Below are 18,647 nucleotides of genomic sequence, written 5' to 3' on the forward strand. Positions count from 1 at the left end.
TATGTGTGTGTGTGCGTTTGCGTGTGTGTGTGTGATGCTCTCCAGACGCACCACTAGACACAAACTTTGTATTTGATTTCCGGGACGACTGACCCCCCCCCCCCCCCCTCATGTTATCTCTCCATGGGGGAGACTCAAACACAACTAGGCACCCACAGACCCAACACAACTAGTCACCCACAGACCCAACACAAGTAGTCACCAACAGACCCAACACAACTAGTCACCCACAGACCCAACGAAAGTAGTCACCCACAGACCCAACACAAGTAGTCACCCACAGACCCAACAAAAGTAGTCACCCACAGACCCAACACAAGTAGTCACCCTACCCAGACACAGACCTCTAGCTCCCCTCCGGCGGCCCCAGGCCCAGGATAAGTTGTCAGTGTTCCACAACCCAAACAAACCCAGGAGGTAGCATGAGCACATTGGTGCACATTTTAGCAGGCACGTCAGATCTTGACACAGATCTGTACACACAAGTGCATGTTGTATATACACAACACAACACAACACAACACACACACACACACACACACAGGTTACTTATTGTCAAAGAAAGATAATGCTGGCAGCAACGCATCAGTGTGTGTGTGTGTGCGTGCGGTTGCGTGTGTGTGTGTGTGTGTGTGTGTGTGTGTGTGTGTGTGTGTGTGTGTGTGTGTGTGTGTGTGCGTGTGTGAGTGTGTGTGTGTGTGTGTGTGTGCGCGCATAAGAAGTACACTCATACACCAAACCTTGACTGTGAGTGAATCAGGCTTGGGGAGTTCCATAAGATAATACATAAGTAATATTTAATCTACAACATCTCTAAGGACTGTATGACAGGTAGGTGAGTCAGCTAGTATAGAGAATGATTCACAGACATGAGGTCACAGAAAGCTTCACAGGATCACAATAGAGATAGACGAACACTGAACAGACACAACCATAGCGGACCTTCCTGCATCACGCTCCCAGACGCGTGGGCGTCGTAAAAAGACGTGCGCTTGAGTCTGGCTGTTAGCGCCGCGCTACGGTTAGCGCCAAGTCGCACTTGAGTTTGGCCATTAGTGCTGTGCTACGGTTAGCGGTTAGCGCCTAGCCGCCGAGTCGGGAACAAGAACCCACACTTTCCTCGGCACTGGCAGAGCCACAGCCGACCACAACCTCGCTCTCCAACGCTGTAGGAAACTCTTTCTGTTCCCCGCTGAATGGCAGCTGAATCGTCGCAGGAGTGTCACACTGTTGGCAGGTGAAAGCCGTCATTAGGCTTGTTATGTCTTCATCCGTTCATTTCCTGAACACTTATCCCTGGCGAGGGTTACCCACGCTGCTGCTGACTGACATCTGCCACCTGCACGCTATTAGGAATAAACACTGACCTCCGACCTCAGCGCTGCGGAGTCCTGAAGCCTGAAGGCAACGCACCTGCCTCCTCCACACACACACACATACATGCGTGCGCATGTGCACACACGCGGGCACATGCGCACACACAAACACACAGGTGCAAACACACACACACACACGCATGTGCACACACGCACACACACACGCACACATGTACACGCATGCACACGCATGCACACGCACGCACGTGTACAAACACACACATGCAGACACACACATACACACACACGAGCAGACACACACACACTGACTCTTAATAATCGTTGCCATACCATAATGCCAACCGATTCCCATGAATCAATTACTGATCACAAAAATAATAATCTCTCATTGATCTGCGAGACTGCTTAAGTATTTTTAATTATCTTGTAAAATGGAACCGTCGGCTTTTCCAGAGCTGACACACAATAATAAACTCTCTGCAACGTTTAGTGCTTCCAGATGGCCGCTTAGCACTCTCTCTCTCTCTCTCATTTATCTCCCTCACACACACACACCCACACACACCCACACACACACACACACACACACACACACACACACACACACACACACACACACTCCCCTGATGCCCTCCTCTCGCAGCGACCCAGACACCATCTCTCATTACGCTCTCAGACTCGTCTTTGGTGGAAAACTCTCCCTTCCCACCATTCCCTCAGTATTTGGCCGCGGTGAACTCCAACAGCTCCCACCACAGAAGTGCCAATCGCCTTAGCAGACAGCCCAGGTCAGTCTGGGGTACAGGCCGGGGTCCACGGCAACCAGACATTACCCAACGTCCCGGGGGCCTTTCTACAGGATGGCCGATTAGCGGACCATTAGCATAGCATAGCGTCATGTCTATAAGATAGCAGCTAACCAATGTAGCCTGGGCCATGTCCATAAGATAGCAGGTAGCTAACTACTGTAGTGTGGGTCATGTCCATAAGATAGCAGGTAGCTAACTACTGTAGCCTGGGGCATGTCCATAAGACAGCAGGTAGCTAACTACTGTAGTGTGGGTCATGTCCATAAGATAGCAGGTAGCTAACTACTGTAGCCTGGGCCATGTCCATAAGATAGCAGGTAGCTAACTACTGTAGTGTGGGTCATGTCCATAAGACAGCGGCTAACCAATGTAGCCTGGGTCCTGTCCATAAGATAGCAGCTAACTACTGTACCTTGGGTCATCTCCATAAGCTAGCAGGTAGTAAGCTACTGGAGCCTGGGGCATGTCCATAAGCTAGCAGATAGCTAACTACTGTATCCTGGGCCATGTCCATAAGCTAGCAGCTAGATAACTACTGAACCCTGAGTTGTGATGGGCGATCACTGCTGGTCTAGGATGCCTAATCAGATAACCACGTGAGAAAACACAGTCGCCGCTATGTCCCTACTTTTACATTTACATGAAGACGATTTTATCCGAAGCGACTTACCACCATTCATTCTTGTGGCCCGGGGTAGCGATGGTACGAGAGCATGTTCACGTGCATCTGGCTGGCGTCCAAACACTCCCGAGGGAGACCTGCCTGCCTGTGGTTCGTGTCAACACGTGTCAGTGTCTGCATTCATGTCTGAATCATGATTTCAGTGTTCAGTGTTCCTTAGTATTCCAAAGGTATAAAAAAGTGAGATGCATATTTCACTGTTGTTTGTGATGTAAGTGTGTGCTATTATAGGTGAGTGTTCACACACACGTGTGTGTGTGTGTGTATGTGTCTGTGCCCCTGCGTGTGTGTGTGTGTGTGTGTGTGTGTGTGTGTGTGTGTGTGTGTGTGCATGAGCGTGCATGTGCCTGTGTGCATGTGCGTGCGCGCGTGTGTGAGAGAGCAGGCGTTTGTGTGCGTATTTGTAGGTACTTACAGTACAGCAGATGTCGCCTATAGATCAGTCTAGGTCCTCCTGATGCCTAAAACAGCTGTCGGCCCCACCTTTGACCTCTAACCCCTCTCCCCCCTAACCCCCCCCCCCCCCCCCCCCCCCCCCTGGGGGTCAACCTGGCAGAACTCCAGGCTGGGAGGGGGTTGGGGTCTCGTGGAGATGGGAATACATCCAGGAATAGTGGTCTCCCCCCAACCCCCCCTGTCCTTCACAGATTCAGTAGGAAAGTGTGAGTGTGCATTTCCAATGGAAAGTGCCGTTCAGACGTATTTCATTGGGCCCCGGGGGCCCCGTTAACAGAGGCACGGAGCGGCCCCCCTCTGCCAGCGCAGTCAACGTTAACCTCAGAGTGAAGCAGGACCCCGCCACGGTCGGAGCCCCGGAGAGGGATTACCGATCTGATCGCTTTACATGAATCTATTACAGAAGTCTTCCGGAGACGCTGGAGGGAGAAGAAGAATGACAAGAGATGATTTAATGAATAGAGTTTAACAGAAATGAACTAAACCTAAGCAATCACAACTACGATGGTTAAAAGACGTTTGAATACATGCTTATAAACCGTGTGAACACTTGCTTATAAACCATGTAAATACATGCTTATAAACCGTGTGAACACATGCTTATAAACCATGTAAATACATGCTTATAAACCGTGTGAACACATGCTTGTAAACCATGTAAATAAATGCTTATAAACCGTGAACACATGCTCATAAACCATGTAAATACATGCTTATAAACCATGTAAATACATACTTATAAACCGTGTGAACACATGCTTATAAACCATGTTAATACATGCTTATAAACCGTGTGAATACATGCGTATGAAATGTTTGAGTACATGCTTTTAAACCTTGTTAATAAATGCTTATGAACCGCCATAAGCTTACAATGCTAACGCTATGCTAACACAGTTACAGCGCAGCGCTCTGTGCTACATGTGTTCATGTGTTCATATACTCATGCATTCACTGGGGACGCCTTCATAGCCCCCTAAGGTGATGTTCTGAGGGACAGCAGTGAGGGTCTGCTTCATGGGTGAACAGCGGCCTGACCCGCTCAGGGTCAGAGGTCAAAGGTGAGAGGTCAGTGCTCTGATGCCCCAGTGCATAAAAGAGATATTTATGGACTCATCGGCCCCTGGAGAGACATCTACTTTCTCTCAGGAACACGAAGGTATGCCCCCCCCGCCAACACCAGGATCACACACACACACACACACACACACACACACACACACACACACACGCAGACACTCTCACACACACACACAGACATGCAGACACTCAGGGTGTTATGAAGTGTGAAACATGTTTCACTTCACAGATCGTCAATTCAAATATCTGTAAGGAATGTCAAGGAGCAACAGCGAGCTCCCAGCATGCAACGGAACTTCAATGTGTTTTCATTCCTGGAATTTCGTATTAAGATTTCTGGAATTCTTCTTCAGATGATTAACTTGTAAATCTTCATAGATTACTTCTCCTTTCTGCTAAATAAAGCATCATTCATAATGATAGAGCCTCATGGTCAAAACTCAGGGCTATAACCAAACTAACTTTTCCATTGAAGTATGTTTTATCGCAGTCTCACACTGGACGTGCACGCCTAATCTTTTCTCAGCCATGGCCTTGCACGTGCACTCTCTCTCACACACACACACACACACACACACACACACACACACACACACAAACAAAGCAGCCTCGCTGATCTGAGAACAGCTGGTGTCTCTTGAGGCAGCAGTTTTCATTCCAAGGAAGCCTAGAAGTGAGTGCTTGAATTCCTGAAATGACCCAAAAGTTTCAAGAGATTTCATTCCCAATATAACAAAGGTTGCTTCGCTGGAAGCAGGAGGATGACTGTCACCGACCCTGCCTCAAATAGAAGTGGGTTAGCACGGCCCGCCTGTTCGGTCACAGGTGTGAATCGTTCTGGCTCGCCCAGTGCGGCGCCAGGCTTGCGTTCTAATCTTATCCTCACATGGGCTGATATTATTAAGCCTGAGAGACGCGTGATGCAATGGAAGGGCGGAAACGCTTTGTCACATCAAAGTAATAGAGTCGTTTTGCTGGTGTTGCCATGCAAGGGAGTAGAACACACACACACACACACACACACACACACACACACACACACACACACACACACACACACACACGCAAACGTGTGCACAAACGAAGACACACACACACACACACACAGAAACGAACACACAAACACACACATTCTCATTGTTTTCTTTAATGAAGACATGAGCTGTTGTTGGTCTACCTCCATCTTGTATCTCCCACATCTCACCCCCCCCCCCCCCCCCCCCCCTCTCTATCATTCCAATGTTTTTACGTTCCATCTAAAAGGTGAAACTCCTAAACTTGATGAAATGATCATCAAGAAAACAGAAAACATTATCATAACCACAACGTTTATGTCTTTTGTTCTGGACAGGGGAGCGACCGAACCAAGAGCAAGGCAGCAGCAGCTGATCTGAGGTCACAGAGCGACTACGCGCACATCAAAGGGAACGCGGTCCACCGGCACACGTTTTAACAGTGTATATTTATCGCCTGGCGGAGCGAGGCCTTGCGCAACTTTTAAATGGGGCAAATGCGTTTACGACCTCGCCGCTCCACCCGACAGGTTTGTTGTGCCGTTCTGTTCTGCTCCCCAGGTGAAGGCCCAGGTGCTCCACCTGCAGAGAACCCCGTCAGCCCTGGATCTGCAGAGCACACTCAGACCCCAAGGTCAGCCTCTGGTGCCCCGGCCACGAAACAGACCCACAACGTGGATGTGCAGACTTGTGGAGCGGTTGTGTGCCATTACCAACATGATAAACATCTAATGAATGGCTGCACGACACACACACACACACACACACACACACACACACACACACACACACACCGACTGACAGAGCTCCACCCCTCTCCCCGAAAGAACATTCTGTTCTGTTTTCTGTGGCAGGGATGGCGTGGCGCGCTCGGCCTTCCAGGGTCGGTCACGCGACGCCACGCACACGCCCTCAGCCTCTCAGCCTCTCAGTCTTCAGCCTCTCAGCCCTCAGCCTCTCAGCCTTCAGCCTCTCAGCCCTCAGCCTCTCAGCACTCAGCCTCTCAGCCCTCAGCCTTCAGCCTCTCAGCCTCTCAGCACTCAGCCTCTCAGCCCTCAGCCTCTCAGCCTCTCAGCCTTCAGCCTCTCAGCCTTCAGCCTCTCAGCCCTCAGCCTCTCAGCCCTCAGCTTTCAGCCTCTCAGCCTCTCAGCCCTCAGCCTCTCAGCCTTCAGCCTCTCAGCCTTCAGCCCCTCAGCCTCTCAGCACTCAGCCTTCAGCCTCTCAGCCCTCAGCCTCTCAGCACTCAGCCTCTCAGCCTCTCAGCCCTCAGCCTCTCAGCCCTCAGCCTCTCAGCCTCTCAGCCTCTCAGCCTTCAGCCTCTCAGCCCTCAGCCTCTCAGCCTTCAGCCTCTCAGCCTCTCAGCCCTCAGCCTTCAGCCTTCAGCCTCTCAGCCTCTCAGCCCTCAGCCTCTCAGCCCTCAGCCCTCAGCCTCTCAGCCCTCAGCCTTCAGCCTCTCAGCCCTCTGCCTCTCAGCCCTCAGCCTCTCAGCCCTCAGCCTCTCAGCCTCTCAGCCTTCAGCCTCTCAGCCTTCAGCCTCTCAGCCCTCAGCCTCTCAGTCTTCAGCCTCTCAGCCCTCAGCCCTCAGCCTTCAGCCTTCAGCCTCTCAGCCTTCAGGGCCTCAGGGTGGAGGCTGTAGGCGAGCACCGCTAGAATGCAGCGCAGCCGGCCTTCTAGAACAGGGTGTGAAGGCACCTGTGCGTCGCGCTCCTGATTGATGTGTGTGACCGTGTGTGTGTGTGTGGTGTGTGTGTGTGTGTGTGTGTGTGTGAGTACTTTGTTTTGCCTCATGCTTGTCAGTCAGTATTAGGAGTGCAGCAGCAGCTCTAGATTGTCTAGATTGTTTGGCCCGGAACCATTTGAGATTGAACACTTCCTGCCCTTGTTTACGCATTAACCTGTTTATGCACTGACTTCTGAGTCCTGACTCTGAACTGCTGTTTCACTGGAAGACACGTGTGTGTGTGTGTGTGTGTGTGTGTGTGTGTGTGTGTGTGTGTGTGTGTGTGTGTGTGTGTGTGTGTGTGTGTGTGTGTGTGTGTGTGTGTGTGCGTCTGCGTGTGTGCCTGAGACCCAATATATTAAACCAGAAACAGATGATCAGATTGAGTTTCCTTCTTCCTTCTCCTTCAGTGTGTGTGTGTGTGTGTGTGTGTTTGTGTCTGGTGATTCCATGTGTCTGTAGGCTTCCACCCTGGTGTGTGTGCCAGTAGGCCTACTCCCGGTGTGTCTGCAGGCCTACTCCCTGGTGTGTCTGTAGGCCTATTCCCTAGTGTGTCAGTAGGCCTACTCCCTGGTGTGTCTGTAGGCCTACTCCCTGGTGTGTCTGTAGGCCTATTCCCTGGTGTGTCAGTAGGCCTACTCCCTGGTGTGTCTGTAGGCCTATTCCCAGTGTGTCTGTAGGCCTACTCCCTGGTGTATCTGTAGGCCTACTCCCTGGTGTGTCTGTAGGCCTACTCCCTTGTGTCGTTGAGCCTGTAGGCCTACTCCCTAGTGTATCTGTACGCCTACCCCCTTGTGTTGTTGAGTCTGTAGGCCTACTCCCTAGTGTATCTGTAGGCTTCCTCCCTAGTGTTGTTGAGCCTGTGTGCTTTCTGTCTGACCCAGACAGAAAGCTAGACTAGTCTGTATTCGAGCGGTGTCTGCCAGACGTGGACCAGACCAGGCTCAGACTCACTGGATGTTGTGTTTGGATGTTGGAACACTTTGGAGGGGGGGGGGGGGGGGGGGGGGGGGGGTGGAAACAGCCGACCGAGCGCTAGCACAGATAGCTCGCACGCTAGCCCTCAGGAGAACCCGTCTAGCAACGGAGAACTGCACTGAGAACTGAGAGGCCATTGTCCGACGACCGTAACCACGCGAGTCTTATTTTCTCTTCTTGGAAAAAACTAAAAATATGAATCACAACTCTTCTAACAGCTGGCCCAGCTGTGTGTGTCTCCTCACGTCAGACACGAGTCACACTTCAAAGAGTTCCTCTGTCCACCGTGTTTAATGCTCCAGTAGATCACGGTCATGTGATCCATCTGGGGGGGGGGGGCAGACAGGAGGAACAGGTTGGGGCAAAGCATGGATGTGTGTGTGGGAAACACTACCTATACATGTATGCTACAACAATGTGTGCGTGTGTGTCTGTCTACTGTATGTGTGTGTACATGCCTGTGCTTCTGTGTGTACATGCCTTTGTGGGCACGAGTTTATGTGCATGGACTACTGTATGTTTGTACTGTATGCGTGCGTCTACTGTATGCACACATGCCTCTGCGTGCATGTGTGTGTACAAGTGTGTGTGTACACTGTATGTATACATGTGCATGTGCGTACGTGTATGCGTGTGTTTCTGCCGGCCTGTGGGACAGACGTGCAGCCCTGCAGACAGCAGCTCCCGGTCCCAGAGCCGTCTCACATCTGCCTCTCATTTCAGGGGGGCGGTCGTCGCCCGTGGAAGCTAGCGTCTAGCAGTGGACCATCAAGGGGCTTCCACCGCGGTGTTTATCTCCTGTTCCTGCCTGCTCAATTCATCCAATCCCCAATCTGAGGGCCCCATCTCGTCCCCAAAATCACCGGAATCTTCTCCAGAATCACCAAGTGAGGAACCGTGCGACTTGTTTACCCTGCGGATCTCAGGGGGTGGGGGTGATGGTTGTGTTTCCAATCAGCCGGGAGAGTCGTTCCCCTCCCCTGATCGATGGAAGCGCCCACTTAGACCCCCTCCAGCGAGACCATCGCTGGGTTTGGACAACGATTAGCGAGGAAGACTTTAAAAATAGGGCCCTTTAGAGGGACACACTCAGGGGGGCTTTTGATTTGTCTACGCTTCTCTCAGAACACAGATTCACCGACCAAGCTAGTTGGCAAAGGTTTTGTGTATCTTTTTCGTATATTTAATTAAGGCGCTTGAAGTTGTCTAGCAAAATTCAATAAGATGTTTTTAACAACGTCAAACTATTGTAAACGTTATCCTTGGAATAATTTGGAGAGGCAGCAACAATTTCATTAAATAATAAAATGTAAAAATACTCATCTTATTCAAAGCCGAAAGGGTGACTGGTGGTGTGTAATGCACAATAACAACTTGTGCCCCTAGTTGTTTATAGCTTGAACACTTGTCTTACAGCGCCCCCCGGTGGTCAGTGTGAGCAGCTGGACGCTGCACCTTCCACATCAAACACACTGTATATATATTTTGTACCACATACATTCAGATACCTACTAAATTACATTTAATGGGTAGCCTATGGGTGACTTAGATCACTTCTACTTTGCAGTTTGATCCAGTTTTATAGAAAACAAGTAGGTCAACAAGTTGAATACAATCCATCATATTTATAACGTATTTCTATTTACTTTATAATCAAGATGAATACCAAAGAATGCATCGTCTGGGGGGAGTCAAGCAACATGTTGATATAACTTTGAGGAGGTTAATAAATTGAACATCTAACAGTTTTAAACAAGAATCGTATGAAAACAGCACCTGATATAACCTCCACCTGCCCCTTGCTTAACAAGAGCTCTCAAAACAAGTCGGTCCTCTTCAAACAGGATTCCAGCGGGTCTGTTATAAAGCGAGCATCGCTCTTCCCTCCTCCCCCGCATTCCTGCACTCCTCTTTCCACCCCCCGGCCGGGCAGAAACAACTCGTCTTGCTGCTGCTGGTTATTTTAAGCTTGTCAAGTACATTAGTCGCAGTCTTAGCAGGGGTAGGATGTTTAGATTCTGATCCTTTTATGCCGATGGGCCATTCTTCCATGACAAGAGATTTCATTAGAATTTCAGTAAATAGTAACTGAAGTGCTTGCCTCCTAGAGAAAATGTCTCCGTACTGTCTAACCCTACCCGCACCTTACTGACCTGTCTCTGTACTGTCTAACCCCTACCTGCTCTTTAAGGGCTCATCTCTATACTGTCTAACCCTACCCGCTCCTTACTGACCTGTATCTGTACTGTCTAGCCCCTACCTGCTCCTTAATGACTGATGACCCTACCTGCTCCTTAATGACTGATGACTGATCCCAAATGTGTAAAAAGTCTCAATGGTTAACAGCGTGACACGACAGAGCCTCATTTGACAGCATCCTTGTCTATGAACCATCATCTAACGGATGAACAGAGATAGTAGTCAAACTATTCTGAGAGAGAGAGATCAGGCATGTGCTGCTATGAAGACACAAGGGTGGGATGTCATCATCAGTATGTAAGACCCCCATTGCTTTCTAAAGGCCCCGGATTCAGGGAGAGGTCAAATAGGCTTCGGCAGGACAAACGTTCAAATGTTTGACGGATCCCACCCGGTCTCACAGAGTCTCCCGCCAGCGGTCTTACCGGAACGCCAGACAAGAACAAACGATGTGGAGCAGAGCCATCGGGCCCATACCGTCCGTCCTAGCTCCGCTCCATTACAAACAAACCCGTTGCCAAGCTTCGGCTCCTGTTGCCGGGTAGACACCGGCATAAACCCGGACGTCTGCACAGCATCCCACCAGGGGCAGAGACCCATAACCCCTCTGCACCAATCAGAAGGCCCCGCTGGATCACTGTATCCTGGCTGTGGAGGACAACACTGTCCATTAGCACTCCGTCCTGGCACACGATCAAATGAGGGAGTTATGGTGGAAGGAGGTATTAAATAACTCCATTGATCTGAGGGTTCCCCCGGGACTATTTCTGTGTGTGTGTCGGGGGGGGGGAGAGACGCAGCAGTAATTCCATGGGCCCTTTCACATCAACTCAGGCTTGCTGTGGTTACCACAACCTGCTGTGGCAAGGTCACTTCACGGCCCGTGTGTGTGACATGTTGTGAACCTTAACCATCCCTCATGGCAGGGTGGCCAGCCCTGCTAGAGCGACTCCCAGGTGGAGCTGCTTCTAACTGGACAATTGATGACCACGTCCATGGTAGTGTTAACCCTAGTTTGGTATTCTAATTAACCAATGCTAAATAAAAACTGGCTAGATTAACAAGTGCATGTTAAACGTTTGGCTTTGCCTTTTCCCCCACAACATTAACTTGTGGCCTACCTCCCAGCTCCTCTTACTAACTGAAGTAAGTCTGAAATAATGAAGTCTGGGAACCAATCGAATAATGTCTGCTGGATTAATGTCTCAAATAGCAAACTGAAAGTCTAGACTCCTGACCTTTAAAGCACATTAAAAGTCAAGTATTTTACTGTAAAAGTGATTTGTAAACCATTGACAGGCTAGTGTCAAGGCTGTGTGTTAAAGGGGACATATTATGAAAACAACACTTTTCCTGGGATTTGGGGTGTTGTTTTGAGTCTCTGGTGCTCCCACACGTATACAAACTTTAAAAAAAAGTCTGTACATGAGTTTTTGAGCAAGATATGCATTTCTGAAAGTACCCTGCCTATAGTTACCAGTAACGAGCGAGTCAGTTTCGGCGCCGCCTCCTATGTAGGAAGGGGGCACATTTGAATATTACCTCCCACTTTCCCAGCCCCCCCCCCCCCCCAATTAGAGCATAGCTACGATTTTGTGGACCAGCGGAAGAGCAGCTCCGACTGCTGGACGGCCGCCGAGCTCCCCGCCCCCCCAGCGGTCCGGCAGCTCAGCTCCCGGAGTACAATCCCTTTCTCCAAGTCGTGGTTCGATATGGACGTCAGAGAGTCAAGGCCAAAGATCCTTTCCTCCAATACTTCTCAACCATGCCCGACATAACCCCTACTACGATTCTTTACTTGTTGTGGAAGTACCAGAGACGTCAGACGCAGTCTTTATGATTCATAATATCCGAGGCGCACATAGCTTTTGGCCGTGATACTAGATATAATATAAATACCTATATACAGGGTGCGATTTGTGAAAAAACCAGAGGGGGGATAATTTTGAGAAACATTTTAAAATGTTTCAAAATGAAGACGGACCCTGTGTATTTTGGTTGTTAATTATTACGATGTAATGGTGAAAATACTGGGTGGGGGGGGATCATTTTTATCCCCACCGAGGATAAAAATATTTCAGCAGAGGGTAGGACGTGTAAACCAGAGGGGGGGATAATCCCCACCGGCAAATCGCACCCTGCCTATATATAGATAGAGCTCCAGGAGTCCGCAAATGGCAACAATCACTTCTCCATGCTGTGGTTCAGTCTGACAGCTCATTGGTCAATGGGCAGCAGCTCATTTGCATTAAAGCTACATACACCAGAAACGGCGCATTCTGAAGGGACTGAAACAGGGGAATAGCGGAGGCAAGATTTTTTCCCCTAAAAGCTATTTCCAGCAAACAGCTTCAAAAACATGTTTTCTCGAAATCAAACTATGTTTACTTGTTAGGAAAACACTATGTCTCCTTTAAGTGTTTGGAAGTCTGTGTGTCCGTGCACGACCAAAGTAATGATGCTGATGACACACAACTCTGCTAGATCAAGAAACCAACAAAGTACTGGTAATTCTTACTTTGCAGCCAACTTGAACTTAGACACTTAACAGTTTATTATCACCCATTTCCCGGAGTACAAGCAAAACCACAACATAAAATCAGTAAATACAAAAAAAATGTTTATTTATGAAGCAACAAGTCGTCAGTCACTGGTCCGGTCAGTCACTGGTAAGTCCTAGATCAACTGGTCCGTCTTCATGCTCCAGGATCGATGCAGTCAGTTGAACACAGGAATACATTTTGACCCAACGTACACCATCACAGCAAAACATGCTGAAACATGGGCCAGACACTGAAAATACTTGACTATTTCCCATTTTAAGACTACAGCGCTGCTAATCCCGCCTTCTAAGCTACCAACCGTTGTTCTAACCGCCTGATGAGTGCAGAGCTGGGGTGAAGCTAGGAGTCGCTCTGTGGGACGGCCCAGCCAGTCTGGGTACCTGCATGCAGACCTCTCCCCCTGCCCAGGAGAGGCCTCAGGAGTAAGAACCTCCAACCGGAGAGGATTTCTAATACGCCTGAACATTGCTGGCGTTCAAACGCCAAAAGTAGAGCAACAGCACCATCTGTGGTAAAACTCAAGTCATTGCATTTAGTAAATTTGCCGGTGTGAATTTACTCAAATATTGATTTATGCTTTGATTTGTTCTGCCTAGGCCGTCTCTCAAATATTGCAGTTGAGCCAGTACGAAGCAGAAGACGCTAAATCAATATTGTAACAGACACAAAATGTCAAAGTGCTCCATGCCAAAGTTTCTCACCGGGTTTGGACCAGAATATGATTGTAGGGGCAGAGTACTACGTCATGTTACCAAAGTTACCACAGCATACGGTTTCCAGGTTACACAGTGAACTAGTCTGATCCGGGGGGGCCCAAAGGGGGCCCCCCCAGAGTCTAGTGAATCAGTCGGTGGACCTGTTAAAACAAAAACATTACTCAATAACATCAGCTGTAAAATGTTTAGCATGTCAAGTTATTGACTGGATCAAACTGATATACCAAATATAGCTCATCTGAAACAGACAGCCGAACAAAATCTTTAATCAGCTCATTAAAGAACATTAATTGGTTACTCACTGCGGTGGTCCTGTTGAAGCGCGCCATTGGTGAACGGAGTTTGACGGCAGTTTGAACCGCTTTGGTCGGTCCAACGCAAAAATAAAGAAAGCTGCCATGTGCTCGTTGATATAGGGGGATATAGGCGTGATTCAGTTGAAAACAATTAAGAGCTAATGAGAAGGAACGCTCTGTGATTGGCTGAGAACGAGGACATCTGAAGTAAATGAAACCAATCAAATGATCGTTTATCGTTTATTCGTTTTTTGTTGAGTTGCTTACGCCAACGACGTCAACGTTATCTTTTCGAATATTTTCCATGTAATATTGAATATCCGGATTTGTTACAGCTTTTCAATTCCCAACCTGCCAAATATGTGAACCTTAGGTAAGGCCTACATAGGGCTGATTTGATGCCTAACCCTTATCTAACATGATCAAATAAATATTAGCCAAGAATCACACACATTAAAACCAACAGTCAATCAAACTGAAACTTCTAACTGTTCCTCTGCAGAACAGCAGTCAGAACTACAATCAAGTCATACAGAACATTAACAACATGGCTGGAAAACATCGTGAACATATAAAAGATATCAAGTCATCTGATAAGATTATTTCACATTAATAAATCCATTAGTTGTCACAGCGTACCTCAGCAAAGGATATTGACAGAACTACAATCAAGTCATACAGAACATTAACAACATGGCTGGAAAATATCATGAACATATAAAAGATATCAAGTCATCTGATAAGATTATTTCACATTAATAAATCCATTAGTTGTCACAGCGTACCTCAGCAAAGGATATTGACGGCCGTCTTAGAGAAAACATTTCATGTGAGGCTTTCGTTTTTCAATTTCAGGTTTTCGTCTTAAAGAAAACCTTCCATGTGATTCATCATAATCATAAGTCTTCACTATTACTAAAGATACTAATGTGTGTTCAAAAAGTGTTCAAAAATCACTATTGCACCTGAGTATTCAAGTATTCAACAAGAGTGTGGTATAACTAGCGGTATACATGTATATATATATATACACTGTATATCAATTTTAAGTTGTGTTGTCATGCTTGTTGTCACTGTTTTGTACGTTGAAACATGTCAACAAGAGTCCAGTCTGTGTGAGGATGAGGATCAGGTCTCCCCTGATGGGGGTCCCCCCAGGTCCGGGTCCGGGCAGCAGGAGGTGTCACTGGAAGCTGAGGTAGCCAATCAGGAGCTTGGGAATGTCCAGTTGACCTATGACCTCTAGCGCGCGTGTTCCCAGCTTGTTCCTCACGGCCACTCGGCTCAGCTGCTGCAAAGCAAGAGGGGCCCCTGGGGACACACACACACACACACACACTCACAGACACACACACACACACACACACACACACACTCACAGACACACACACGCACGCATACACTCACAGACACACGCACACACACGCATGCACGCACACACGCACGCACGCACGCACTCACAGACACACACACAGCCGCTCGCACACACACACACACACACACACACACACACACTCACAGACACAGCCGCACACAGACACACACACTTTAAGATGATTGACAGGAAAGTGATGTGGAGAGAGTGAGAGTGAGGAGAGAGTAAGGAAAGAGAGAGAGAGAGAGAGAGAGAGAGAGAGAGAGAGAGAGAGTGAGGAGAGAGAGAGAGTGAGAGAGTGAGACATTGAGTGAAAGAGTGAGAGAGAGTGAGGAGAGAGAGAGAGCGAGAGAGTGACAGAGTGAGAGAGAGTGAGAGAGAGGAGAGAGTGACGTGGGCCGCAGCCTGGGACTGAAGGCCGCACCCGGGTCGCTTTGCAGCGGCCCGGTCCTCCAGGTCCTCCAGGTCCTCCCGGGTCCTGGCGGGGGTCTTACTCTCGTAGGCGCGGAGGCAGGCGGCGGCGGGGGAGCCGGGGGCGGTGTAGTCCACGGGCCGCCTCTCCCGGTGGTCGCGGGCGTAGATGTTGGCACCAAACTCCACCAGCAGCTCCACCGTCTCAGCCCGCCGGGCCTTAGCGGCGTAGTGGAGAGGAGTCTCGTGGAGCCGGGACGCGTTCACGTTGGCTCCTGGAAACACACACACGCACACGGGTACACACACACACGGGCATACACACACATACACACACACACACACACACACGCACGGTTAAACACATGGAAACGCACTTCCACATGAACACACACGTGTGCATACACACACGAAACCAGTTTCACTTCGGTTCGATCAATGTCTAAACAAAACGTAAAAAAAAAAAAAAGGGTTTGGTTGTGTGCCACATCCATCGTTTTATTTTATTTATTCTGTTCTGTACAAAGTGACCCGGTGTGGATCGGTGTCCGTCCGCCTTCACCCCCTCACCGGCGTTCAGGAGCATCCGGACGCACTCTGTGTGCTGGTTGGCGCAGGCCACGTGCAGCGGCGTGCCGTGGTACAGGTCTGAGGCCTCCAGGCTGGCCCCCAGCGACAACAGCAACCGCACACACTCCACCTGCCCTGTAGGGGGGGTCGGAGGTCAGACACTGGCGCCAGTCGCTTCACAGGAGCACGACACGGAAAGGGTTCCGCTAAAACTGTTTGGTCATTTTGCCGTTTTTGATCAAGTCCATCGTTGTCTTGGACGACAATAACTAATATTCTCTAAAGGTGCTCTAAAGGTTTCAAAAGATATTGGACATATTTCAAATGTGTTCACTTTACTGGGCAGCTCAAGGGTTAAGTAGGGTAGGTATCGCATCCTATGAAGCCCCTCTCTCTCTCTCTCTCTCTCTCTCTCTCTCTCTCTCCCTCCCTCCCTCCCTCTCCCTCCCTCCCTCCATCTCCCTCCCTCTCTCCCTCCCTCCCTCCCTCTCTCTCCCTCCCTCTCCCTCCCTCCCTCCCTCCATCTCCCTCCCTCCCTCTCTCTCTCTCTCTCTCTCCCTCCCTCTCCCTGCATCTCCCTCCCTCCCTCTCCCTCCCTCCATCTCCCTCCCTCCCTCCCTCACTCCCTCCCTCCCTCCCTCTCTCTCCCTCCCTCCCTCCCTCCCTCCCTCCATCTCCCTCCCTCCCTCCCTCCCTCTCTCTCTTCCTCTCCCTCCCTCCCTCCCTCCTCCCCCTCTCTCACCTCCCATGCAGGCCTCGTGGAGGGGGGAGGCGGTGCGTGAGGTGAGGGCGGGGTTCACCGTGGCCCCGTGGTCCAGCAGGAGCCTCACGCACTCCAGGCTGCCCGCCGAGCAGGCCTCGCACAGCGGGGTGCTGCCGTCCACGTTGCGGGCGTCCACCTGCACCCAGAGACCACCAGCTGTGAGGCCGCGGCCACACTGGAGACCGGACCCTCTCACCGACACTCTGGATCACCGCCAGCTGTGAGGCCGCGGCCACTCTGATCCGGGCCAAATCACTGACACTCAGCGTTCTATACTTGGGCGGCGTGAGCTCAGGAAGTAGAGCGGGTTGACTGGTAACCACAAGGCTGCTAGTTCGATCCCCTGCTCGTCCTAGCTGAGTGTCGAGGTGCCCCTGAGCAAGTCACCGCCCCCGACGAGCTGGCTGTCGCCTTGCGTGGTCGACGACGCCGTGTGTAAGTGGATGTGTGTGAATTTGCGAATGTAATTTGAAAAGCGCTTTTTGTGATTAAACAATCGAGTCAAAACAGTAAGCCAAGCACCAGGGCTGAATATCGCAACAATAATTAAAAATGTTCCTCTTAGGATAAAGAACAACATATATATATCAACAAACATCAATAGAAGTCGACACAACATAAAATAACGATTCTCGAGTTCCCCTCGGTAAGCCGGGGGGTTTCCCCCACGCTATCCATTCTCTCATAAAGTGATGGCGTTCTGTGTAACACATAATGGACTGGGGCCCACCTGGGCTCCGGCATCCAGCAGCAGCCTGACGCACTGGCTCTGGCCCCGGACGCAGGCCTCGTGGAGCGGAGTAATGGAGTCCACCGCCACGATGTTGACCGGAGCTCCGTCCGCGATCAGCTGCCTCAGCTGGTCCACGAGGCCCTGCGAGGCGGCCTTGTGGACCTCCGTCCGCTCCGCCCAGCTGCCTTCGAGCACAGCGACAATTCACCACGAAGCGTCGCGTCGTAATAAAACAACGTATAGTAGCGTCATTGATTGTGTTTTGAGAGTGAGAGTAATAAGGCCTCAAGGTGACAGTAAGGTGCTTGTGTGTGTATGTGTGTGTGTGTGTGTGTGTGTGTGTGTGTCTGCACACGCGTGTGTATTCATGCGTGTGTGTATTCTCTGTGTGTTTATGTGTGTATTCTTGTGTATGTGCGTGTACATGCCTGTGCGTCTGTCTATGTGCATCTGTGTGTGCGCGTGTGTGTGTGTGTGTGTGTGTGCTCTATCAAACAAGCAGCCAACTTTAACTATTCGTTTTATAATCATCCATGAATCACATTATAATTCCTAAAGCATTAAGCAGCACTGTTGGTGGTCCAGTGGAGAAGAGCCAGGGATAGGGTCACAAGAGAGACTGGAAATGAGGCAAATGTCTGTTCTTGATACATTACTGAAACCATCGGTCGATTATAAAACCCATGTCGGGTAAATATTGTGTCAGCCTAATCGCTGCAGCCTCTCATGTGAAGCACGTGTCATCAACAGGCCTTAACAGGAGTCGGGTTCAAATCGCACGAACACAAAGTCATAAATGACGTTCACTTAGCCAAACATGCTCTACCGAGTATTTACCTATATCCCCAAATACGTATGGGTCCTCCATATTTCCTCTTCTCCTCGATCAAAACGATGTTATGACAGAGCAAGACAGCAGGCGGTGCATGTGGCAGAATGTAAACA

The 18,647-nt window shown here is 49.7% G+C and overlaps 1 protein-coding gene across 2 annotated transcripts; it reads right to left on the minus strand.

Moving 5' to 3' along the window:
* Positions 1 to 14,118: 14,118 nt before the first annotated feature.
* LOC307075405 (ankyrin repeat and SOCS box protein 13-like) lies at positions 14,119 to 18,641 on the minus strand. 2 transcript variants are annotated; one of them, XM_079735998.1, is made up of 6 exons: positions 18,540 to 18,641; positions 17,700 to 17,887; positions 16,949 to 17,105; positions 16,207 to 16,341; positions 15,720 to 15,911; positions 14,119 to 15,161 (listed from the first exon to the last, which is right to left on the minus strand). In XM_079735998.1, the coding sequence occupies exons 1-6, from the start codon at positions 18,568 to 18,570 to the stop codon at positions 15,034 to 15,036; spliced, it is 831 nt and encodes a 276-aa protein (XP_079592124.1). In that variant the 5' UTR covers positions 18,571 to 18,641; the 3' UTR covers positions 14,119 to 15,033. The 2 variants fall into 2 exon arrangements, with proteins under 2 accessions (XP_079592124.1, XP_079592123.1); XM_079735997.1 differs by having other exon boundaries at positions 15,100 to 15,911.
* Between the last annotated feature and the right edge of the window lie 6 nt (positions 18,642 to 18,647).

This window comes from Pollachius pollachius, assembly GCF_949987615.1.
Source record: "Pollachius pollachius genome assembly, chromosome: 4".
Classification (NCBI taxonomy): Eukaryota; Metazoa; Chordata; class Actinopteri; order Gadiformes; family Gadidae; genus Pollachius; species Pollachius pollachius.

What these genes read in the sequence shown, in the direction of transcription:
- LOC307075405 (XM_079735997.1), bottom strand. Translation starts at nt 18,570, where the DNA reads ATGGAGGACCCATACGTATTTGGGGATATAG. An exon ending in ATACGTATTTGGGGATATAG is followed by an intron (nt 17,888 to 18,539) that starts GTAAATACTCGG and finishes CTGTGCTCGAAG; the next exon opens with GCAGCTGGGCGGAGCGGACG. An exon ending in CCGGATGCTCCTGAACGCCG is followed by an intron (nt 15,912 to 16,206) that starts GTGAGGGGGTGA and finishes GTGTGTTTCCAG; the next exon opens with GAGCCAACGTGAACGCGTCC.